This window comes from Anolis carolinensis, chromosome 2 (genome assembly GCF_035594765.1).
Source record: "Anolis carolinensis isolate JA03-04 chromosome 2, rAnoCar3.1.pri, whole genome shotgun sequence".
NCBI classification, from domain to species: domain Eukaryota; kingdom Metazoa; phylum Chordata; class Lepidosauria; order Squamata; family Dactyloidae; genus Anolis; species Anolis carolinensis.
The window spans coordinates 24,270,414-24,296,966 of NC_085842.1; the positions used below are offsets into that span (position 1 = coordinate 24,270,414).

Below are 26,553 nucleotides of genomic sequence, written 5' to 3' on the forward strand. Positions count from 1 at the left end.
GCACACATAGTGCCACATCAGATATAAAATACAGTATATCAACATTAAAAAACATATTTAAAACCAGAATTATAAAATTGACAAAACTAAATTTTGGTAATAGTCATTGATTAAAAATTCATGCAATCAATTTAACCTTCCCTGGCTAAAGAATAGTCTGGCTGCTATCTTAAGCATTATCAAAGGCCCGTTGAAAGAACCAAGTTTTTAGTTCTTTCTGAAAGTACTGTATTGTGGGGGCTTGCCTAAATTCCTTGGGGAGGGCATTTCAGAACAGGGGGGCCATCACCGAGAAGACTTCTCCCTTGTCCCCACCAACCGAGCTTGAGACGGAGGCGGGACCGAGAGGAGAGCCTCCTCGGCAGATCTTAGAGCCCGTGACAGTTCATAGGGGGAGATCTACTGTGAATTGATATTTTTCTCAACAAGATGATTTGGTGCCTAATCTTATATATGTTTTGCTTTATTTTAGTTGCTTTCCTGGATGCTCTTTTACCTGGGATAGAGCTTCAGAAAGGTAAATTTCCAATAGTGGACAAAAGCCACGGGAAAGTGGTGCCATTTGCCTGGTCGCATTTCACTAAATCAATTTCATTATCTCCTCCATGTCAGTTCTTTTTATTCCTTTGGATGCTCTTGGTTGTAATTTCATGGATCAGCACCAGGGATTTTTACCATTTTTAAAAATGTGTGTTTTGCTGAGGGAATTCCATGGTTTAAAGCGCAAAATGGGGCCGGGCTGTGGCGCAGATGGCTAGTAACCAGCTGCAATAAATCACTACTGACCGAGAGGTCATGAGTACAAAGCCCGGGTCGGGTTAAGCCTCCAACCATTAATAGCCCCGGCTTGCTGTTGACCTATGCAGCCCTGAAAGACAGTTGCATCTGTCAATTAGGGAAATTTAGGTACGCTTTATGCGGGAGGCTAATTTAACTAATTTACAACACCATAAAACTGCCAGCAAAACACGAGGAAAGGAATGAGGATGTACAGCCACTACTGGACGGTGAAGCAACAGCTCCCCCTGTGGCCGGAATCGTGAAGCTGGAAAAATGTTAAAAATGCCTCTGAGTCTGTCTACTGTATGTTGTTTGTCTGTTGGCATTGAATGTTTGCCATATATGTGTTCATTGTAATCCGCCCTGAGTCCCCTTCGGGGTGAGAAGGGCAGAATATAAATACTGTAAATAAAATAAATAAATAAAATATCTCCTCTGAGTTTTCAAAAAAATCTCACAGCTAGAATGTTACAGTGTAAAAGAAGCATTGCACTTGTGCAATGAAATACCTCTAAATCAATTATTAAAAAGAGTGAATGGAGGATAATATAATGATAAGATAATAGAATGATACTCATTGAATAGCAGTGCTGGGGAAAAATGGGGAAAAAATTCAAGTTAAAAGAGCTAAAATAAGAGTAGCAAGTTATTCATTCTGGGAGTATTATTGTTTGTTTTCTTGTCATGTGATTTGATTGGCAATCGGAGCAGCTGTGTTCATTCATGAACAAATCAATACAGCATTCTGAGTAGAAAACCGTCGTAACTGAATGCAGCATCCACGTTGCTGACTGAACTAACAAAGCATATGTCCCCTTTGCTGAAACAACTACCAGTCCATTTACAATCAGAACTCGAAGTGCTGATGACCTTTAGCAAGCTATGTTTACTTGGGTCCTTACAACCTGTAGAGAGACAAAGTTTTTCATGACCCTGCCCATGCGCTAAGGTCTGCAGGCTTCCTCTCCTCCCACCGCCATCCCAGACACATTGGAGAGGAAACAGGAGCGAGCCTTTTTGGTGTCTCAAGCTGTAGGATCCCCTTCTTCAGGAGATTGGTTTGGATCTCTTCATACCGTCTTTTTGCCAGCAGTAAAGATTTTTTTAATTTAAGGAGACATTTGGTTTTTAGTGTGTTGCAGTGGATGGAGCTTTGAAGAGTACAGTGAGGAGGTTATGCATCTTTGGGTTGCTATGAGTTTTTTGGGCTATATGACCATGTTCCAGCAGCATTGTCTCCTAACGTTTTGCCTGCATCTGTGGCCAGCATCTTCAGAGTTCTGTTGGCAATGAAGCAAGTGGAGTGCATATATACCCGTGGAATGTCCAGGGTGGGAGAAAGAACCCTTTAAAGATTGTGCCAAAAAGGGAGTTTCAACGGGTGTTTCTTGTCGCACAACCATTCAGGAGACATAGGCCCTTTTTGTTCAAACAATCCCATTCAAAGGCGATACTACTATATGTATTCATTCAAAAATATTAACTGTAAAAGAAGGCTAACTTCTCTTTTTGAGAAGAGACCAACAGCATCCTGTTTTCTAGACAGAACCCACACAAGTAGAGTTTGAACCCTCTCATGATGGAAATACTGGTTTCACAACAAGTTGTCTTTATCACAATTATAAGAAGGATGTCTTATTGTGAGCAGAATGAAGTTGATTCTGTGGTGTGTTAACCCTTTCTGTACCATTATTCTCTCAATTCCTTCTGCTTCTGCTTATCTTTGGTTTCCTTCCTTCTCTCCCCCCCCCCCCCTTCCCCACTCTCTCTCTCAACAGCAAATGTCACTCTGGATCCAGACACAATGTCTCCCTGGCTCACCCTGTCTGAGGATCAGAAAAGTGTGAGATTCGGAGACGAGCCTCAAGATCTGCCTGACAATCCTGAGAGATTTAATCCCCGAACTTATGTGTTGGGACGAGAGGGATTCACATCCGGCAGGCATTTCTGGGAAGTTGTTGTGGAAGGGGAAGGAGACTGGTCTGTGGGGGTGGCCAGGAAATCTGTCAGGAGAAAAGGCCCTCTTGACTGTGGTCCTGAGGATGGGATCTGGGATGTGGGCAAGTTGGCAGGTGAGTATTGTGTTGTCAGTTGTGCTTCTAGGACTGATTTCCTGCTGAATGAAAGGACCAAGCGGGTCCGAGTCTGTCTGAACTGTGCTTCAAACCAGGTGGCCTTTTATGATGCTGATACAGGAGACCAGATCTGCCTACTTTCAGATGTCCCATTCTCCGGAGAGACTGTCCTCCCATTCTTTTATGTGCATGAAAAAGGCCACCTCATAATTTCACCTTAAAGCAGGCAAGCCTCTTTCATGGGGCTTGTTCTCTAAACCTGGATGATAACAATATAAGGAGTTTATTAAACTCTTCTTGAAAAGTGTTTTCAAAGTGAGTAATATTTGAAAATGTTTTTAATTTTTCAAAAAAGGATGATTTTATTTATAGTATTCTGCTATGAAAGCTATTGAGAGAGAATAGGCCTCAAATGTTTTAATGAATAAACAAAAATTATACAAACCTTAAAGTATATTTTTATTGAGTGAGCCTATTTTATATTTCTCCAAAGCCATCCAGGGAAGTTTCACAAACCACAGTCTTCAGAACTCCCACTGATGGGAAAGCACTTGGACCTGGTGGGCTGGACCCAGAATATGAGGCAATGATCACTCCAAAATTATTAGAATTATTCAATGCAATAATGGAGAACAAATACCCGGCTCATGGAAACAATCATTAACAATACTATTACCCAAACCAATTTTTTTTTGACAGACCCCGGTTCTTACAGACCAATATCATTAATTAATCAAGATCCCAAAATTTTAACAGCGATTATTACCAATAGAATGAGCAACTTTATGTATAAATATATAAAACAAGATCAATGCTGGTTTGTTAAAGGGAGGCAAATGTCCAACCTGATAGGAAGAGTTATAAATAAAATACAAACAACAGAAGGGGAAAAAATAAAGCGGGGATTCTAGCACTGGATATATTTAAAGCCTTTGATAGTGTGGAATGGCCAACTATCCAAATAATAATGAACAAATTTGGATTAGGAAATAGGATTAAAATATAACGAGCCAAATGTATTCAGATAATTATACAAAGATAATAATAAATGATGGAATCACAGGAGAGATAAAAATAACATGAGGTACAAGGCAAGGATGTCCTATGTCGCCTATACTATTTGCAATGGTAATGGAATTACTGGCTAATGTAATAAGAAAAGACAAGGAATTAGAAGGCATAGGAACAAAGTTAGGAAAAATTAGCTTATTTGCGGATGTCACATTGATAACAATTAAGGAGATAATGAAGAAAATGGAAATAATTAAGAAACATTTAACATAATTTGAATGGGCGACCAGATTGAAGATAAATTAGAATAAATCAGAAGCAATGTTATTTCATTATACCAAGCAGGAGGAAGAAGAGTTTAAAAAGCAAATGGATATAAAAGATGAGAATATGCATAAAAGAAAATATAAAATACCTTGGAATAACCATAATCAAAAATCTAAAATCCATAGAAAGGAAAAACCTAGAAGAATTAAGAAAAGACGTGGAGGGGAAGTTAAAGGATTATAACAATCTATGATTATCATGGTTTGGCAGTAAAAATGAAAATCTTACCCAAAATAAATTTCTTGTTCAGAATGATTCCATTATTGATTTCAGAAAAGGAAATAAATAAATGGCAAGAAATGATAAACAAATATTGCAATAATGGTAAAAAGAACAAATTAAACAAATAACTTTGGTACAACCCCCAAAAAGAAGGAGGACTGGGCCTTCCGAATATAAAAAAATATTATGAGGCAAACCAATTAAGATATGTAGTAGAGAAGATGATGGATGGAGAAGGTTTGGAATGGATGGAATCAGGGAATAAGGCAATTGAGTGGGAAAAGGATAACATTCTTTAAGGAAATCTTGAAGAAAGAGATAAAACAGATTGAAAATATATCATTAAGAAATATAATGGAAATATGGAGTAAATATAAAGGACAATAAGAATTAACACCAATAATAATGGAAAAAGATGTCCCAAAGTAACTAAAAGGAACACTAGGTAAAGAATTAGAAAAAAGGGAATTAAAAAGGGTAGGAAATTGGATAGAATGAAAAATGGAAAAGGTAAAAATGAGAGAAGAATTGAGAGGAATAAATATTTCTTGGATTCATTGGATTCAATTAGAAAAATGGAATGAAAATTGGTGGGCTCGAAATAAAACAGGAAAACAAATATCGCAATTTGAGGAATTAATAATAAAAGCATTCAAAAGAGAAAATAGCAAGAAAATAAAAGGAACAACAAGTAAAATATATAAAATACTAATTAAAGACATAGGAAAAAAGAAAAGATTAGCATTAAGAGAATCATGGAAGGAGGAACTAGGAACAAAGATAAAGGAAAAAGAATGGGAGGAGATATGGAAAACAAGACAATTAAAAACATGTCAATTAGAATTAAAAAATTATTATAAACTAATTTGGAAGTGGTATCTAACACCAAGAAGGTTAAACATTATGAATAAGAATAATAATGAAAAATGGTGGCAAGGGTGCCAGGAAATTGGAACTTACATGCATATGTGGTGGGATTGTAAACATGTACAAGATTTTTGGGAATTGGTTATAAGGGAAATAAAAATATTATGAATATAAAAATTAGAATGAATCCAGTGGAAATATTACTTTTAATTAAAAAAGAAGATGAGAAAGATAAGAGGAGGGGAAATTAATAGACATACTATTAACAGCAGCTAGATTACTAATTACAAAATATTGGAAAGGAGAAATAAAAATACAAATTAATGAATGGTATAAAGAAGTTTGCAAAATGGCACTGAATGACAAATTAACATCATATTTAAAAGTAAAGAAGGGATTATGGAAAAAATGATTTTGAAAGTATTTGGAGAAAATTTCTAGAAAAATTATTGGAAAAAGAAGATGGGAATTTACCTCCAAATGAAGAATTGAACTTTTGGTGGGATTTCAGAAGAAGAAATGGCTCTGGAGAAGGGGAGCACAGGAGTGAATGTAAATAAAAGAGGGGGAAATGCATAGAATATGTTTATATAGCTAATTTTTTCTCAAATGATAATAAAAACTGTAAAAAAACTCCCCCTCATTCATTCAAGTCTTATTTTTGATCTCTTTTCACATAATATCCTGTTTCTTAAAGAAGCAGTGGCACATTAATATGCCTTTAATATCATGGAGTTCTCTTGTCAAGATCTTGTCAGCAGGGAGCTGCCAATATTTTCCCTTTGAAGCTATGTTAACCCAGTGGGTTTCCATGGTCAAGTGGGAATTTGAATCCTGGTCTCCAAAATCGTAATCCAAGACTAAAATCGCGTTAGCATGCCAGCTTTAATTTGCAAATCTAATGCTAATAAATTATATAGATTTTGTGATCCTATAACCTTGGGTTGCTATTTTTTCAAGATAGCAATAAGAACCAGTCAAAATGTTTGGCATCCAAAAACAACACAGAATCATAATTCTTAGGAACTGGGTATTAACTAGACGGCTGTGTTACTATAAGCAAAAACTGTTCTTTCTGAACACTATCTTCAAAATACATGTTATATTCTCACACACAAACACTTGCCTATCTGTACTTTTATCTACCTCAGTGGCCCCCAACCTGTGGTCCGCAGACCACCAGTGGTCTGCAAGAGTAAAAATATAGTCCGTGGTCTTGCCATTACTACACTATTGCCTCAAAACCACATGTCAACAAGAGGGATTGGTCTTGCAAAACCCTTGTTTTGAACTGCTGACCTGAAGGTCAATGGTTTGAATCCAGGAGACGGGGTGAGCTCCCGTCTGTCAACCCCAGCTTCCCATGCAGGAACATGAGAGAAGCCTCCCATAGTATGTTAACACATCAAACATACGGGGTCCCCTGGGCAACGTCCTTGCAGACAGCCAATTCCCTCACACCAGAAGTGACTTGCAGTATATTCTCAATTTACTTCTGACACGATAAAAAAAAACAAAACCCTGGAGACTCCCCTCTTTGTCTCCTGCCTGAAAATAATCCATGAACATTGAACACTTAGGGACCTAACAATCTCAGGTTAAAATGTTTGAAGTCATATGCTGGATTTCATAGGATTTTAAGGGCAGGATTAAAATAGACAATTAATAAACCACATAATGATGATTATTGCATGTGGCATTGGAGGCACTGGCAGATTGAGAGGCAAGTGCTTTAAATAAATAAACAAAACACTGTTGCGGTTTTACTAAATCCCTGGTGCCTTGTCTTTAAAAATGAATATTCCTTATCTAGAAATGGTTTCTTCAAGGTGTTCCCTCCCTGTTAATTGCAGATGTTGGCATGCTGAGCAAATCATTTACAGAAAATGTTCTGCAAGTAAATGCAAAGGAAAGTGACATTAAGTGTGCTCTTTGTAAGTCAGACATGGCTGCTGCTCCAAGGGCACAGGATCCCTTTCAGGATCTTTGTAAAGAAGCTACTTGTTCTGTTTGCCTGGATTATTTCAAGGATCCTGTGACCTTAGACTGTGGGCACAACTTCTGCAGAGCCTGCCTGACCCAGTGCTGGGCGAAGCCGGACAACGCACAGAACTCCTGCCCTCATTGCAGAGAAATCAGTTCACTAAAGAACCTCAGGACAAATCAGTTACTAGCCAACTTTGTAGAAATCACCAAGAAACTCAGCCTTCAGAGACCCAAGAAGGCAAAAGGCAAGGAGAAAGTCTGTGAAAAACACCAGGAGCCCCTCAATCATTTCTGTACAGATGATGAAACCTTAGTTTGTGTGGTTTGCAGCAGATCCAACGAGCATGTAAATCATAGGATGATTCCTCTGGGGACGGCTGCTCAAAAGTACAAGGTAAGAAACTAGTGGAGTTTGATGAGGGAAGGAAATGACTGTGGAGGCTTCCTGGGGAAGTCTATGAAGATGCTCTTCCATTACAAAATCTTATTACTAGGCTCAAAATAATTTCTTCCCTGAAGTGGGGGGAAAGCCATTATTAACCAAAAAAGTTTGTTGAACTAGGTATATGTGATGGTAAAACGGAATTCAGTCACTCTTGCTTCCCACCTTTTATTAATGGGCTAATCTGTCTAGAAGCCTGCAAATTATAGGATTCTAGTAAAATTATATCTTTCTGGAGAGCACCAAATGGAGAAGATTAAAACAAAATTTCTCCCTGCAGTTAGTGCTGCCTTTAAGCTGCCTTGAAACACTGCTAAAGTGACTGCCAGTCTGTCCTGTTTAGCACATCTAGTGGGGAAACCTGGAGTTTCTTTCTAAGAAAAGTGAAGCTTTCTTACTCTTACGCAGAAGTAGATACTAGTTGTATTGGATTTGTATTACTAATGTGGTTATTACACATCCCATTTTGTGTATTAAAGAACTGAAATTAAATTGTAAGGTTTCCCCTGACATTAAGTCCAGTCATGTCTGACTCTGGGGGTTGGTGCTCATCTCCATTTCCAAGCCGAAGAGCCGGCGTTGTCCGTAGAGACCTCCAAGGTCATGTGGCCGGCATGACTGCATGGAGCGCCGTTACCTTCCCATCAGAGCGATACCTATTGATCTACTCACATTGGCATGTTTTCGAACTGCTAGGTTGGCAGGAGCTGGAGCAACAGCAGGTGCTCACTCCTAAGCCATTTTATAAGTAACCTGTTTATGATTCCAAATTTTTCTAGTAACTTATATTTTGGTCCCAAAGAGAAAAAGATACACTCTCCTGCACTGTACACAGTGGGTGGCAGTGGGCAAACATATTTTTCAACTGCTCACTTTCTATTTTTCCATTGAATCACAGATTTGGAAAAGACTCCAAGTGCCACTCGGTCCAACCCCCTTCCATGTAATAACACATGATCAAAGCACTCCTGACAGATGGCCATCCATCCTCTGTTTAAAAATTTCCAGAGAGGGAGACTCCATCATATTTTGAGGCAACAGCCTATTCCACTGCTGAACGGCTCTGACCATCAAGCAGTTCTTCCTAATGTTTAGGTGGAATCTTCTTTCCTGCATTTTTAACCCATTGCTCATTGTGTCCTAGTCTCCTTTCTCAATATGATATCCTTTCAGACATTTACACATGGCTTTCGTGTCCCCTTTTACTATTCTCTTCTTTGAGGGAAATACAACTGATTTGTTCCTTATAGGATTTGACATCCAGACTTTGGACCATTTGCCCCTCCTTGCCCGCAATCTCTGGACATGTTCCAACTGGTCAAGATCTGTCTTGAATTGTGGTGCCCAGAGGTGACCATAGTGCTATTCTAAGTGAGACCTTACCAAAGCAGAATAGAGTGGTATTATTATTTCTTAAGATCTAGGCACTTTATCCTATTGATGCAGCCTAGAATTGCATTGGCTTTTTGAGTTGGCACATCACACTGTTGACTCAACTTGAGTTGAGTTCTGCGAAGACTCCTAGATCCCTTTGACTTGTATTGTTTTCTTTTTGCAAATAAAAGACAACAGCATAAATATAAACATACTTGAACAACAATGACATATATATGTCTAATTACAAGTCAATCTAAAATAAAACAAATATAGATATTAGTTTCAAAAGAGGGCTTTCTGCTTCTCTTTTGTTGGTTTCTCTATGATTTAACTTTTTTCTTCCACTTTACATTCAGCAAGGTATTTACTTCTGCTTATTTTTGCATTGACAAATGACTATTCCAACTGTTTAAATCCCAAATCTGTACATGTTTTATCCTCTCCCTCAGAGATATAATGTTTCCTTGGAGAGAAACATACAACAGTTGGTAATGTCCACATAAATGATCCGCCTCGGTTCTCCCACCTATGTGAAAGGGGTCTTTAATATGACCCATGTCAGGATGTTCTCCCCTCCAGTTTGAGTGTCTGAGCTGGAAACTGAGGCGACTGGCTCTGCAAAGGGGATTATAAGATGCTTAATTTTTTTAGTATCTGGTAGAGTTACTTTTTTATTCTTAGCTCGGTGAATGGGGTGTGTATGTGCTCCTCTCCTTTGCCTACTGCTGCAATGAGTGGTATCAAGCCATGGCAGAAGTTTCTCCCTCCAACTCTAAAGAGAAACATGATTGCACAGCTCTCTGGATCATTTATGCCCATCGAAAATATCCACAAAAAAGAGAAGGCCCAGTTATCACCAAGGAGGAGGAGAAGAACTTCCAGGTCTTTGTCAGCCTGTGCATGGTTCAGGCCAAAGGGCATCCAGACCAAAGGGCCAAAGAAGTTGCTGAGCAGGAAATGAGAAAAAGAAACAATAATTTCTTTGTGTTGTCGAAGGCTTTCATGACCGGGATCACAGGGTTGTTGTATGTCTTTCGGGCTGTGTGGCCATGTTCCAGAAGTATTCTCTCCTGAAGTTTTGCCCACATCTATGGTAGGCATCCTCAGAGGTTGTGAGGTATCCTCTGAGGATGCCTGGCATAGATGTGGGCGAAACGTCAGGAGAGAATACTTCTGGAACATGGCCACACAGCCTGAAAGACATACAACAACCCAATGATTTCTTTGCTCAGGGACTCTCAATAAAAGTGGATGGATTTGGGGGAAAAGAAACAAACATCTCACAGTTCAGGCCAATGTTCCCATTTGTGACGCACAATCGGGCCGAAAACAGTTCTGATGGACTCTGTTGTTATCTACTTGGCTTAAAAGTTCAAAGTACAGTCATAAACTGCACAAAAAGAATCCAAGCAAAGAAAATAAAAGGCACCTTGGTACCTTACAATCGGTTGTTTAGAGTTCACATCCCAATTCAGTGTGAACTTTGCTTTTGAAAGGTAATAAATAGAATAGAATTATAAGGTTTTTCTTCTTCTTTAGAGCATGTCAGCCATCAGCTACTCTCATAAGAATGCATGGATGACTTTCAAATGAAATAGTGTCTCATAAAGGAGGAGTGTGATAAGGAATCAGTCAGACCTCTAGTGGGGTGGCACAAAGAGAAAAGTGTGAACCACTGATTTTGGCTCGATGATTTATGGTTTTAACAAATAATAATAACGTTTTAAAGGTCAAAACCAACACTTTGTGTTGTCCCCAGAAACTAACTGGCAGCCAATGGAGTAACTTAGTAAACCATGTTTTACTATGGTCACCATTTTAATTTTATGATGTTAGTTGTGTAAATTTTATATTACGTTGTGTTTCTTTTTTGATGTGTTTTATTTTGTTTATTGTAATTACCCGGGCTTGGCTCTATGTAAGCTGCCCCGGGTCCCTTTGGGGAGATGGTGGTGAGGTACAAAAATAGTTGTTATTATCCTGTAACCAGTCTGGCTGCCATATTTTGAACCAACTGGAGTTTCCGAACTTGGTACAATGGTAGCTCAATGTAAATCACATTGCAGAAGTACAATCTTGAGGTTACCATTGCACACCATACCATCTTTAGGTCCTTAGGTCTTTAAGGCACAGTGCCTCTAATTCCCAAATCTCCCAGACGTTCCAGAAGGATTTGTTTATTTATTTATTTACAGCATTTATATTCCGCCCTTCTCACCCCGAAGGGGACTCAGGGCGGATCACATTACACATATAGGCAAACATTCAATGCCTTTTAACATAGAATAAAGACAGACAAACATAGGCTCCGAGCGGGCCTCGAACTCATGACCTCCTGGTCAGAGTGATTCATTGCAGTGATTCATTGCAGCTGCTCTCCAGCCTGTGCCACAGCCTGAGTCCAAGGATACCAAGGTTAATGGTATAGAAAGCCACTGAGAGATTTAGAAGCACCATAACCCTGTTAGTGTTAAGATGGAGATCATCAGCTCAAGCGGTCATAGCAGTCCCAAATACATATCCTTCTCTGAAGCCAGTTTGAAATGGGTGAGGAAAGTGTCTGTCATCTAAGACTGTCTTCTTGGAGGGCAACTACCTTCTCAATCATTCCCACCCTCATCACAAAAGGTTGAGAATGGAATATTCCACTCCTCGAGAGATGCATTTGTTGTATTTGAAATTGAATTGCATCTCTTCCCTGGATGACCAGCCAAGAGGGACAGGAATCAGGAAAGTGAGTTGTCCTCCTTCCTTGCCCCATTGATTTCACTCAATAAAAACCTTTAAAAATAATGATGGGTGACAGGATAAAAGGCCTGCTTACAGGGCCAGCCCTAGGTAATTTTCAAGTGTAAGCAAACAGAATTTTTGCGCCCGCCTCCCAAACCAATCACTGAAAAATAAAAAGCGTTGGATAAGCGAAAATGTTGGATAATAAGAAGGGATTAAGGAAAAGCCTATTAAACATCAAATTACATTATGATTTTACAAATTAAGCACCAAAACATCATGTTTTACAAGAAATCAACAGAAAAAGCAGTTCAATGCATGGTAATGTTATGTAGGAATTATTATATTTGTGAATTTAGCATCAAACATTGAACTGGGTTATAGGGCAGTGTGGACTCAGATAACCCAGTTCAAAGCAGATATTGTGGGTTATTCTGCCTTGATATTCTGGGTTATATGACTGTGTGGAAGAGCCCTGAGGGTCCTTCCACACAGTCATATAACCCAGAATATCCAGGCAGATAATCCACAAGTATGTTTCAGTCTACTTGGAATACATAAAGCGTGTTTAAGAACCAGTCCAAGAATCCAGAAGTGCCTTGACTCCCCATATGACCATCATCCCACTTTCTGTGCTAGTTAACTTGAACCCAGTATGCTTTATTATGCCAATTGTTTGCCTTAGATCAGGCATGAGGCAAACTTTGGCCCTCCGGGTGTTTCGGACTCCAACTCTCACAATTCCCAACAACCTACCGGCTCTTAGGAATTGCGGGAGTTGCAGTCCAACACCCAGAGGGTCAAAGTTTGCCTATGCCTGCTGTAAATTGAACAAATGCAACTTCACAGCACTTTTAACTGCCATGACTCAATGCTATAAAATCCTGGGAATTTCAGAAAGTCTTCGGGCTGGTGACTCCCTCCCTCAGGCCCAGGTATCTGAAGCAACCAATCAGGAGGCCGCATCTCAGCCCTCCCCGGGGGGCGCTCGGTGAGCTCCTTCAACCCCTTCCCAACCCCCCCGCCCACCCCAAGTCCCAGCTTATGGTGCTTGGGGCTGCTGTAGGAAGCACCAAAGGTCGAAGGGGCTGCCCGCCTTGGCCGCTCCATAGGTGCCCCCGTTGCCCTGGCCCCCGCTTTCCACACCGGTGCCCTACATTCCTCGCCAGCGCTGGGAGCAAGCTGCGGCCGTCACACCTGAATTTGAGTGGCCTCAGGCCACACCCCCAGGGAGAAGACTTCAACTCCCAACAGCCTCACTGCTTTGGCTGATGCTCAGGATTGGTGGGAACTGGAGTCCAAAACACCTGGGTCATCAGTGAGGCTTGGGAAGCACTTGAAGGAAGTGACTCTGTGACTCTGCTTTAAAGTGAAGGCACCTCACCGCCACTTTTAACTGCCATGGTGGCCTGGTCGCCACAGAGGCCAGGCAAGGCCACGGCCGCGGAGGCAGTAAGACCACGCCTGGGCGGAGGTGCTTCAACAGTGCCCCCTAGGCACCCCCTAGAGGATGGCGCCTTCAGAAACCGAATACTTTGCCTAATGGTTGAACCGCCCCTGCCTGCTTATTAAATTTGCAGATGATATCCCAGATGACAGAATCCAAAATGATTTATCAGATTAAAGAGCTGGGCCAAGAAAATGAATTTCAGCAGAGAAATGTATGCAATTGCACTTGTGTGTGTGTGTGTGTGTGTGTGTGTGAAATATCACTGTTACCTTCCAATGAAAATTGAATGTTTGTTTCTCTGAAGGTTTTGATGGGTCTTCGTCAGGATGATCTGGTGAAAGAGAGAGAAAAGATTCTGGTATATAAAGCAGAGACAGAAAAGGAAGCCCAAGACCTGCTTGTAAGTATAGGAATAAATGTGATTACGAAAGGAACACAACTTAAAACAATGTGCAAAAACATGTTATAAAATGCAGCTTCATCATATAAATATTTGGATGGCGTGAAGACTGATCATGAATCCCACACTGTGACCTTGAGTGAGTCACCAATTCTCAGCCTCAGAGGAAGGCAAAGGTCACTCACCCTCTGAACTACTAAAATAATGTATAAATATTAAAATAAATATAGTGTCCCTACTTTGCGGATTTTCACTTATTGTGGGTGGTCCTGGAATGTAACCCCCACGATAAGTGAGGGAACACTGTATACTCAAAGATAAGGAGCCCTTTTTTTTAGTTGAAAAAACCCTTCTCAGCTTATAATGGGGTCAAGCCAGGCAGCGGAGCCTGGAGACCATTGCTTGCGGGCTGTGGCGCAGGCTGGTTAGCAGCCAGCTGCAACAAATCACTCTGACCAAGAGGTCATGAGTTCGAGGCCAGCCCGTGTCTGCGTTTGTCTCTGTCTCTATTCTATGTTATGGCATTGAATGTTTGCCTTATATGTGTGCAATGTGATCTGCCCTGAGTTGCCTTTGGGGTGAGAAGGGCGGAATATAAATACTGTAAATAAATAAATATTTCTCTCTCCTCTTCCCCTCCCTTAACAGTGTGTTTTCTTTTCCAGTCAAAAGAAAAGGAAGGAGGGAAAGGAGATATTTTTCATGTCCTCGTTGTTTGTATGTCTCTTTTTCAAACCCACCCAATTTCCTGGCTTTTTTTGTGTATCAAATTTATTAACTTTATATGTGCATTTTTGTTTCCTTTGAAGTGTTTACTGGCCATTGCAAGCTCTATAGATATATAAATATGTTTCTGTATATGCATGTTTCTCCTGACGTCTTTGCAAATCATATATATCCATTAATCTTATAAAAGCATTTTCTCCTGAAATCTGAAAATTGTTAATCCCTCCTATAGATATATAGGCATTACCCCTACAAGCCTTTGCAATCCCTATGTACCTATATATCTGTATCTATCAATCTATCTATATACAATAATTTTATATTTTATATTTTAATTTTCCCCTCATATGTTTGCAGGTCTTTGCAAATCTATATACATAGATATATCTAGAAATTTCCATGTACCTGTATATCTGTATCTATATGTATACATTATTTTTATATATGAATTTTCCTCTCACAAAATATCTGCAAATCCGATCTAGATAACAATAAATATATAGAGGCATCTATATCTCTCTCTATATCTCTCTCTGTGTGTATGTATATGTGTGTGTGTGTGTGTGTATATATATATATATATATAATTTTATATATGGTTTTTCACCTCACATGTATGCAAGTTTTTGCAAATCTTATATAGAGTGATGTCTAGATAGATATACATGAATATAGATATAAAGGGCTTGCAAATATTACAGGGGAAATGCACACACAAATAGATATGTCTAGCTAGATATGAATATAGATATATAGGGCTTGCAAATATTGCAGGAGGAAAATCACAAAGGATTTGCAAATGTTTCAGGGGGAAAGCATATGTAAAATTAGTATATATAATTATAGATCTATATCTAGCTCTGCATTGTTTAAAGGTATTGAATGTTTGCCTGTTACTATGCTGGAAGTCAGCCTGAGTCCCCATGGGGACGTTATTATTATTATTATTATTATTATTATTATTATTATTATTATTATTATATTGTTGATACCATTTTGTTTTTGTTGACCCTACTTTTCCACTTATAGTTTACTGTTTTTCTTTGAAATATGGTAAATATTCAAAAACATTTTACCTATGATACCTTAATAATATCATTTTATTGGTATCTATTTTTATTTTGAAATGTATCAGTAGCTGATGCATTTCCCACCCTCAGTTTATACTCAATAATTTTTCCCAGTTTTTGGTGGTAAAATTAGGTGCCTCAGCTTATATTCGGGTCAGGTTATACTTGAATATATACGGTACATATATACTTGCTTTTCTTTCTGTTCACTGTAGAAGCAGACAAAAGCAAAAACTGAAAAAGCCTTAGAAGAAATCACAGAAATGCAGCAGTTTCTGAAGAAACAAGAGAAACATCTCCGGGCCCAGATGAAGGATCTGGAGAGGCAGATTGCAAGGAAAAGAGATGAACACTTGGTCTTACTTTCCTGGGAACTTTCCTCTCTGGAAAGTCTCATCCAGGAGATGAAAGAGAAATGTCAGCAGCCACCAGCAGAACTGCTGCAGGTAAGACTGAGCAAAGGAAAATAGCTGCGGGCCATAGGAAAGCTAGATACAAAACTGCAATATTGTAGAGTCCCACTTATCCAAGCTCAACAGGCCGGCAGAAGCTTGGATAAGCGAATATCTTGGATAATAAGGAGGGATTAAGGAAAAGCCTATTAATTAGGTTATGATTTTAGAAATTAAGCACCAAAACTTCATGTTATACAACAAATTTGACAGAAAAAGTAGTTCAATACACAGTAATATTATGTTGTAATTACTGTATTTACGAATTTAGCACCAAAATATCACGATATATTGAAAACATTGACTACAAAAATGGCTTGGATTATCCAGAGACTTGGATTAGCGAGGCTTGAATAAGTGAGACTCTACTGTATTTTGGAAGTAGTTTTTCTGTCATGGACAAGATCCATTAAAAATATGTGCTCTTTGTTTATTATGGAATTAACTAGCCACTGTTTTAGTTAAGCACAGCTACCTGCATTTTTAATTTACTTTGATGTAGTGCCCTGGGCCCATTTACACAACACAAATATAGCACTATATTTTCTTTTAACTGCCATGGCAACATCTTATTGAATCCTGCATTCCCAATTTAGAATGGGGAATGTAGAAGTCTCAGCCAGAGCACTCTGGTGCCTTTTCAAACTACACATCCTAGGGTTAAATAGCAATTAAAGGGAAACAACTATTAGATTTGTCTAGTTTGATAAGGGCCTCCAAAATCTATGACTACACCACAGGTACAGAAGGAGTTAAAGGACCAAGCCTGATGTATTGAGAGACATTTCTATTCCATATATAGGAGCTTCCAAGATGATTGGGTGTATGCATGAGCCCTGGACCACCTCAGAAATGTTTAGTATTTTGATTCTTTTGTATTTACAGAGAATTACATAAGTTAATTGAAATCAAAGCTCTTATTTAGTATTTTCATGGAACAGAAACTTGTTAACAGCTGTTTCTTGTTTGTCAACCCTGCATGTCCCGAATTTCGACTGTTCCCTTTTGCTCTTTTGGAATACTCAGGAAGGAGACTGAGGGGGATTTGACAGAAAGGAATTCAAATCTGAGGGTGTGTATCTGTAGGCAAGAAATTGAGATGACACAATTCAAAAGGAGAACGCACCAGGGAACTCTAACTGTCCCTTTCTACTCTGTTGCCCTCAAGGGCACATAGTCTGTGTGTAAGGATAATCGCACTACTCCCAATTTTGAAGTTGCAGAAGTGTCCTTTGGGAGGGACAGGCTGCCTTCTCATTCAGCAAAGAATCAGATATGTCAGCAATGCATTCTTCTTCTTTTGTTCTTCCTTCTAGGATGTGAGGAACCTCTGGCAGAGGTAAGTGGATCCAAGCCTTTCCATTAAACCTAACACTATGATCCTCTGATGCTCTGTGGAAGAAAATTAAGGCCTCTAACAAGTCATAGCCTTGCCTTTGACCTTATGGCACTCTTGTCCCAAAGCTAGTGTCACTGCCATAGCGAGATCTCTACTCATTATTTGTTGTATTTGAGGACTCTGCAATATTTATCTTGAAATGGAAAGCTCTCCCTGTATCTTTTAAAATGTAATTTGCAGGAGTGTCCACCACTACTCCACCCGTTGCTAATCTATATTGTCAACATTTGGTAGTACAGTAGCCAATTTGTCAATAGGAGCAACAACAAAAACAGGTCAGAAGGTACATGGATTTTGACTGAGATCCTAATATCTTCATCACAATATTTCTACTGGACATCTGGTTGTTACCCAGTACATATTAACTCGACTCTCAGCCACTCAGGATGCTTGAGCTCGGAAAGGATTACATCAGTGGTTCCCTTTCCCCTGTGATGGTTGGAGTTTTTATGAAGGTATCTATATGTGTGTGTAGGTTTTCTGTAAACTGTGTGGCCCAATTGTTTATTGGGTTTGTGGATGACCAGAACATCTAGAAATGGCAGTTTTCCTTCCTTTTCTTTTTCCATGGTGAATTGGATGTTTGGGTGGATGCTGTTGAGGTGGTCCAGGAACTTGCTGAGTTCTTCCTCTCCATGGCTCCAAATAGTGAAGGTGTCATCTACATATCTGAACCATACAGTTGGCTTTTTTGGTGCTACGGTCAGCGAAAGACAAGAGGGATCCTCTCTCCTCTGCAGGAGTCTACCGGATACCATGCAGCTGTGGACAAGTATACATAGGGACCACCCAACGTAACGCCCAAACATGAGTCAAAGAACACGAAAGGCACTGCAGACTCACTCAACCAGAGAAATCAGCCATAGCAGAGCACTTGAGGAACCAACCTGGACACAGTATATTATTTGAGAACACAGAAATGCTTGACCGCTCCAACAACTATCATGTCAGACTACACAGAGAAGCCACTGAAATCCACAAGCATGTGGACAACTTCAACAGAAAGGAGGAAACCATGAAAATGAACAAAATCTGGCTACCAGTATTAAAAAACTCAAAAATCAGAACAGTAGATGGGAAGCAACACTCTGAAGGCAGAGGAGCCCCAAGGACGCTAATGACTCTGAACAAAGGATGCCGCCCAGGCAAGAGACAAACCTTTCCAATGCTAATTAGGGTGATTAACTGAAACATTAGCGCTGGCTTCCAACTGACAAAGGACTCTTGTCACACCCTGGACTCTCACAGATATATATTTACCTTCCTTGCCTAGTTCATCCATGCCTCACAACCTTTCAGGATGCCTGCCATAGATGTGGGCAAAACGTCAGGAGATAATACTTCTGGAACATGGCCACACAGCCCGAAAGACATACAACAATCCTAAATTGAAACTGACATTATGTTATATTGAATCATCATGCTCAAGATTTCCATAATTCTTGCAAATGGCAGGTGATGGTGTGGAAGTAAGAAAATTCCATACATAATGATATTATATAAAATATCAGGTTTCACTGGCCATTACTGGAAAGATAACAAGATATAGGCTAGCTGTTCAGAGCGGTGAGTTACTATACCTTCCTTTCAGGTGTGAAGCAAGAAAGGAGTTCAGGAAACCTGATGTATTTCCTCCTGAGCTGAAGTGGAAGATCTGGGACTATGGAGATATAGCTCTGTTTCTGGAAGTTACCATGAAGCAAGTCAGAGGTAAAGAAAATGCCTACAAGAATAAGGAACCTGTGGACATTTAAGTGTTATTTAAAGAAATACTTTCATTCCTTTCTGAGGAGAGCTCAGAATGGCAGCATTGTACCCATGTGTATTCTAGGGTGGGAGTTTCGACTGCTCCTCTTCTTCTAACTTTACTCCTATAGATAGACATGTGCAACCTCTATGCTAATGCCTGATTTTCTACTTCCATTTTGCTCCCCATCAGTCACTGTCCTTGTTTTTTCTTTGCTTTTTATTTTGAGTGCTTAGAATGAGTGACCAAATATTTATTCAGTAATCTCAGTGATTTTTACAACTCTTTTAAATACTGTAGAAACTAGGTTGCTGTGAGTTTTTCAGGTTGCTGTGAATTTTTCGGGCTCTCACAGCAACCCAGTGATTCTGGCCATAAAAGCTTTCGACAACACACTGTAGAAACTCTTTGGCTACAGAAGGAGTTTGCTTTGTGGCTGGACTAACAATACAGTTTGATGCTGATATATTTGGATAGTTGCAGCCTTTGTATTTCTCCAACAGCATCTTATCTTGAGATCTTTTCATACAGAGTAGACAGCACATTTGAGTCTTAGGATTGCCTGCCCTCTGTCTTACAGTGCTAGTTTCAGTGATGTTTGAAAACAGCCTTTTGTTTTCAAAATCCAAGAGCAGCCATAGTCAGGAATGTTAAAAAAAACTTTTCATTAGAATTCACATAAATAAATCTGCATACTTGCGAGGATAGAGCAGTTCAGAGATTTCAGCTAAAACATGTAGATAACCATTATGTTGTTATACCTATGCAGTGATTTTGGACACAGGATTTGTTAACACCTAACAATGCCGCATATTACCTTTCTTCTTTTTCCTTCCACAGATGAGCTAATATCTGGACTTACACTTCAGAAAGGTAAAATTTGGAAACACAAATTCTCAAAACGGAAGAGCTGCTTGTTGGTTTTTTACTAGAGATCCCTAGTTCTGCTTGTGTTTCCATTTAGAGTACAGAAAACAAACAATTTCCATCAATGGAGGCATTCTGATGGGATTGCACTTTGACATAGCCAACACCCAAGGTTTCTTGGTTTCCCTGTATTTATTACTAAATGTACATGTCTTGCTTACCTGTACCTGTGGTACTTCAAGAGGTCATCTATGAACTCTCACAGCTCCATCTGTTCTCCCTTCACTGTGTCTTGCTCTCTTTTGCTCTTTGGCTGCTGCATTGGCATCTAGGAAAAAGGGAATTGGGCAGGAACCTTGCCGGTCATAGGTACAAATAATTGGAGGTACAATACCACGTATCCATGACCAGTGTGTCCCCTGCTCAATTTCCTCAGTTTCCTGGATTCCAAAGCATCAGCAAGAAAAGCCTGCAAGGAGGAGATGAGCTATTTGTATGTTTACATAGATGACCAGTCACAAGCCACTTGTTATTCCCTCTCCTTCAACATCCATTAGTTGAAATGCATATCTGCAATCTAACAAAATCCTTGGGACAAAGAACACCTGGTTTTGCATTTGCGTGGAACCCTGTCCTTCTCTTCCTCTGTACCAATGCAGAATTGCATCGCAGTTGAGGAAGTGGGGGTTAAATTAGTGATTAAGCAGCTTTTCACTTATACATTTCTTGTATGTGCAAAGAGCACAAACACCGCAGGTATATAGGTAAAAGGGAGAAATGAGGAATGCAGTTCCCATCTCTTACAAAAGCATTTGAGAACTATGTTGCGGGCTCATGCCAAACCCACTATTATAGTTCCAAACATCTTTATTTATTCAAATATTTTTATCCCAACCTATATTTTTTGAGATATGGTATTACACATCCAACCATCTCAGGAGACAATGCAAGCAGTAAAAGTAACTATTTTATAAATATTTTAGATTTAGATTTATAAAACAAATTAGATAAAGTAATTTATATTTATAAAATAATTTATAACAATAGACACTGGCTGAGATCCTGCATGGGACACATGGAAGCCTAAATATCCCAAAGGCATCACATTCCATTTGACATTAGAAGCTAAGCAGGGCCATCAAGCCACCAATGAATCTCATGAGAAGGAACTTGCGAAACTACCTTTACAGAGCAAGGGGTACAGAGGACCCTGCCCTTAGAAAGACAAAACTGTCTGCTCCCACATTAAAGGATTCCTGTGGGAGGTTGGAAGAGCACCAGGCATTTGATGACAAACAGCTGGGTAATTGGGAAGATTGTGGGATCCTTAAATACTTTTCATGTTTCATTAACCTGTAGCCCTGAACTGACCCACCTCAAATGTTAAAGGCATCTTGACTAGGAGCACCTCAATGAAGTATCTCACAGTCAAATAGTTGATAAGCTAACAATGGGTGAGAAGAAGAAAAAGTCAGGAAAGGAGAAAAACTGGACAAGGTGTACAGCAAGCTCATGGTGCCTGTCTGGACAGAGGAAAGTGATGCCATAGCTCAAAGCCAGTCTACACTATGGACCCAACCACACTGTACATTTATAGTGCTATGGTTTCGCTTTTACTCCTATGGCAACATTTTGCGGAATTTGGGGATTTGCCGTAGAGATAGAGGTATTTTGAAGTATCAGTCGGAGAGCCTCCAGAAACTATAAGCAAGTCTGGGTTCCATTTGGGAGCAAAGCAGGATATCAATCAAAGAACATTAACTGCACTGCATGGAAATCCTATTGATCTGAGACTGACTGAGACTAATGGAAGTGTATAAAGTGCTTTAGCAATTCACCTAGCTGGTGATTCTTTTTAATCTTTTCCTCCTCTTCTCTCCCCATTCCCAACAGCAAATGTAACTCTGGATCCAGACACAGCTCATGACCATCTTATCCTGTCTGAGGATCGTAAAAGTGTAACATATGAAAACACATCTCAAAACCTGCCAGACAAACCAAAGAGGTTCAAGAAAACTTCTTCTGTCCTGGGATGTGATGGATTTACATCAGGAAGACATTTCTGGGAAATCTGTGTGGGAGAAGAGGAGCAGTGGCTGGCAGGGGTTGCCAGAAAGACTATGGAGAGAAATTATCTCATTGTCTATGGGCCTGAGGGGGGAATCTGGGCTATAGGGAAGTGGGGAAATACATATAGAGTTACTAACAATAATCAGTCTGTGTCTCTGAATAGTGAGCTCAAAAGGGTTCGAGTGTCTCTGAATTATGCTGGAGGTCAAGTGGCCTTTTATGATGCTGATACAGGAGACCATCTCTATTCATTCTCTGGGGCTTCATTCACAGGAGAGACACTTCTTCCTTTTTTTAATGTGAGCCAAAAAGGACATCTGAGAATTTCTTCTTAAGGCAGCAAAACAAGTTGACCACATATGCCCTACAACCTGCAAGATTTGGATATATCTCCTGTAAAGGGCAAAGGTAGTGCAGTTCTTGACAATAATTCTGGGAAACCATCATTCAAATTCAGCTTGCCATTCTGTGGAACCCTAGGAGTCCACAAAAGCATAGTAGGGCATAAAGCCCAATTTCAGAACAATTTAATTACAAAGATAAAACAATTTAATTTATCTATTAGGTGTGAATCCAATATTTTCTTGTACAAAAATAAAGATAAGTAATTATATTTTAAATTTTTCCACTTTATTGCCAGACATAGTACATTACACAAAACACTCAGGCAATAGGAGTGGTGAAAGAAGGAAAAACGTAGTAGATTCTTACTTTAAAAACAGGGATAGACTTGGGAAGTAGTCCTGAATAGACTACTGCAACGCGCTCTATGTGGGTTTGCCTTTGAAGACTGTTAGGAAGCTTCAAATGGTCTGACGAGCGGCAGCCAGATTGCTCACCGGAGCAGCGTACGGGGAACACAATCCTCCTGTTACATCAGCTCCACTGGCTGCCAGTCTGCTACCGAGCACAATTCAAAGTGCTTGCTTTAGCCAATAAAGCCCTAAACGGTTCTGGCCCAGCTTACCTGTTTGAACGTATCTCCCTCTATGAACCATCTCTGAGTTTAAGATCATCTGGGGAGGCCCTGCTCTCGGTCCCACCTCCTTTGCAGGTGCGATTGGTTGGATGAGAGACAGGGCCTTCTCAGTGGTGGCCCCTCGGCTATGAAATTCCCTCCCCAGGGAGATTACATCAGCCTCCTCCCTCTTGACCTTCCGTAAGAGAGTAAAAACATGGCTTTATGACCAAGGCTTTGGAGAACTAGTGCAATAGATAGATATGGAATCATGTGCAATGACTATAGGACTGGCCCAGATGACACTCGTGGATTATGCGATTCAATGTGATTGTATTATTTTAAATGTTTCTAATTGTTTTAATGTATTCTATTATTCTATTTAAATATTCATTTTAATTGTACATTGTCTTTAAGGCATCAAATAGTTGTCTATGTGTAAAGCTGCCTTGAGTCACCTTCGGAGTTGAGAAAGGCGTTGTAGAAATGTCATAAATAAACAAACAAACAAACAAATAAGTGGGGCGAGTCTTCTGAAGGGTTCCATGGCTGAAAAGGTTTGGGAACCACCACTGCTTTATTAGTAAAATTGAAAGTTCTTCATTCGCTCAATGAGGAAAGCAACGGAATGTTAAAGAGAGATGTCAATGTAAGGAGGGTTCCTTTTACTGATATGTAAGGGTCTTGTAATAAATTGTCAAAACTTAGTTTGAGAATCCAAAAAATTTTAAAGTTAGATCTTGTAATGGCATCAGAAGTATTTTGCTGGACATTAGTGATAAAACATTGGAAGGTAAATATATATTAATTTTTCACTACATAATATTAACGTCTATAGATATTTGCTGATACACATCAGCAGAGGTTCAGAGCAGACCAGAGCAGCAGTGGCTTCCCCACAAAGACTTTTTTGTTTCAACCCTTAATAAAATGTAACCTTTTGTTTCAATTTTCTGCCTACCTTGTATCCTTTAATACTATTTCTATCCCAGTGTTGTATATAATATGTGTAATTTATGTCAAAACATAACCAGATGGGTCTCAGAGGTCTTCAGCCACCTCTCCGACACATTTCCCGGGCAGGGAAGGCTTGGATAATCATGACACATTGTGTATATGTGTAAAACAGTAGACTGTTTCCATGTCCAATTTGATAAAGCCAGACAATGTTTGTCTAGCCAAGTACTCCACTTGAGCTGAGAGATTGCTGACCATGGAAACAGAAACCTAGAATATATACACTTGTGAACTTCTTTATTTCAAATCCAAGGCTTGATTGCAGAGATCATCACCTTTTGTTTCTGGAGTCTTACACCTTTGTTTTGCCAAATCATTTCCCCATCACCTGGAACTGGACAATTAAGCCAATTGGAAACTCATTCGCATTTCCAAATATGGGCATGGAATTTCCAGAGCTTGCCCCTCCCATGGAGACATCTGCAGAGCTGAAGGCAGGCCCAGGCTGAGCCAAAGGCCCGAAAGCTGAAGGCCTGAACTTAGGAGGAGGAGGAGGAAGGGATGCGCACGAGCCAACAATGTGATGCGGCAGCTAAAAAAGCCAACGGGATTCTGGCCTGCATCAATAGGGGTATAGCGTCTAGATCCAGGGAAGTCATGCTCCCCCTCTATTCTGCCTTGGTCAGACCACACCTGGAATACTGTGTCCAATTTTGGGCACCGCAGTTGAAGGGAGATGTTGACAAGCTGGAAAGTGTCCAGAGGAGGGCGACTAAAATGATTAAGGGTCTGGAGAACAAGCCCTATGAGGAGCGGCTTAAAGAGCTGGGCATGTTTAGCCTGCAGAAGAGAAGGCTGAGAAGAGACATGATAGCCATGTACAAATACGTGAAGGGAAGTCATAGGGAGGAGGGAGCAAGCTTGTTTTCTGCTGCCCTGCAGACTAGGACACGGAACAATGGCTTCAAACTACAGGAAAATAGATTCCACCTGAACATCAGGAAGAACTTCCTCACTGTGAGGGCTGTTCGACAGTGGAACTCTCTCCCCCGGACTGTGGTGGAGGCTCTTTCTTTGGAGGCTTTTAAGCAGAGGCTGGATGGCCATCTGTCAGGGGTGCTTTGAATGCGATTTCCTGCTTTTTAGCAGGGGGTTGGACTGGATGGCCCATGAGGTCTCTTCCAACTCTACTATTCTATGATTCTATGCGGGGGCACCTCAACTGTGCCCCCGGGATTATGGCACCACAGGCCTAAATTGCCTCATGGTTGAACCGCCCCTGCAACCATATAATGATTATAATTGCACGTGGCATTGGAGGCACTGGCAGATTAAGAGATAAGTGCTTTAAATAAATAAACACACTGTTGCAGTTTTACTAGATCCCTGGTGCCTTATTTGAAAGGGGAATGTTGTTTGCCTAAAACAGTGTTTTTCAACGTTCCTAATGCCGTGACCCCTTAATACAGTTCCTCATGTTGTGGTGACCCGCAACTGTAACATTATTTTCGTTGCTACTTCATAACTGTAATTCTGCTACTGTTATGAATTCTAATGTAAATATCTGATATGCAGGATGTATTTTCATTCACAGGACCAAATTTGGTACAAATACCCTATATGCCCAAATTTGAATACTGGTGGGGTTGGGGGGGGGGGGGGTGGATTTTGTCATTTGGGAGTTGTAGTTGCTTGGATTTATAGTTAACCTACAATCAAAGAGCACTATGAACCCATCCCACAATGGATCTGCACCAAACTTGGCACACTAACTACATGGCCAACATTGAATACTGATGAGGTGTGTGTGTGTGTGTGGGGGGGGGGGGCTGTTTTTGAATTCTGGGAGTTGTAGTTCACCAACACTCAGCACTCTGTGCCAAACTGGTGATGGAACTAGGAAACTTGCCACACATATTTAATATGCCAATTTTGAATACTGGTGGGGTTTCGAGGGGACTGACCTCAGAGGTTGGGAGTTATAGTTTACCCACATTGACAGAGCCATGTGCACCCAATGGATGGATTGAGACCAAACGACAGAAGTACTCAATATGACCAACTTTGAATAATGGTCGTGTTTGGGGGGAATGACCTAACATGATGGTAATTGTAGTTCGCCCTGTATCCAGAAAACCCTATGACCCCCACCGATGTTAGATGTGGACCAAACATGACCCAACATGCCCAACTGTGAATACTGGTGTGATTTGGAGAAAACTGATCCACAATTTTGAGAGTTGTAGTTCACCCAGTTATGCATTTTCTAATGGGGGCACTCATAAAAACAAAAGGAAAGACTGACTTTTTTCTAATAAATAGCATTATAAATTACCTAAGCTGCTTCTGCTGCTCCTCCTCCTGATTCTGCTGGGTTACTCTCAGTCCCACATAGCGTGGTTGCTTCCCCCATGCTTTGAAAGGACTTGCTGGCATGTGCCTCCCTCCAGTCTCACATGCTTTCCCTCACCCGTGCATGTGCACTATGGTGCCATGCATCAGGCACACCTGCTCTCCCCTCCCTGCTTGGAGTCCCAAAAACAGCCCTTTTCTTGACTGAAAGGCCAGTTGAGAGGCTGGCCAATCACAGCCGGAGGAGAGCTTTTGGTGGGAGGATTTGCCGCCTGTTTCCAAAAAGAA

At 40.2% G+C, this 26,553-nt stretch overlaps 1 protein-coding gene across 1 annotated transcript in view; it reads left to right on the top strand.

Annotated features, from left to right (window-relative positions):
• The window catches only part of LOC100560312 (uncharacterized), a 57,551-nt gene that overhangs the window by 14,426 nt on the left and 16,572 nt on the right, over positions 1 to 26,553 (top strand). Inside the window, exons 6-12 of the mRNA XM_062969314.1 lie at positions 7,136 to 7,662; positions 13,560 to 13,667; positions 15,679 to 15,909; positions 17,232 to 17,254; positions 18,906 to 19,024; positions 19,902 to 19,934; positions 21,822 to 22,330. Coding sequence (XP_062825384.1) covers positions 7,136 to 7,662; positions 13,560 to 13,667; positions 15,679 to 15,909; positions 17,232 to 17,254; positions 18,906 to 19,024; positions 19,902 to 19,934; positions 21,822 to 22,330 — 1,550 coding nt within the window. The remainder of the gene's footprint in view (positions 1 to 7,135; positions 7,663 to 13,559; positions 13,668 to 15,678; positions 15,910 to 17,231; positions 17,255 to 18,905; positions 19,025 to 19,901; positions 19,935 to 21,821; positions 22,331 to 26,553) is intronic.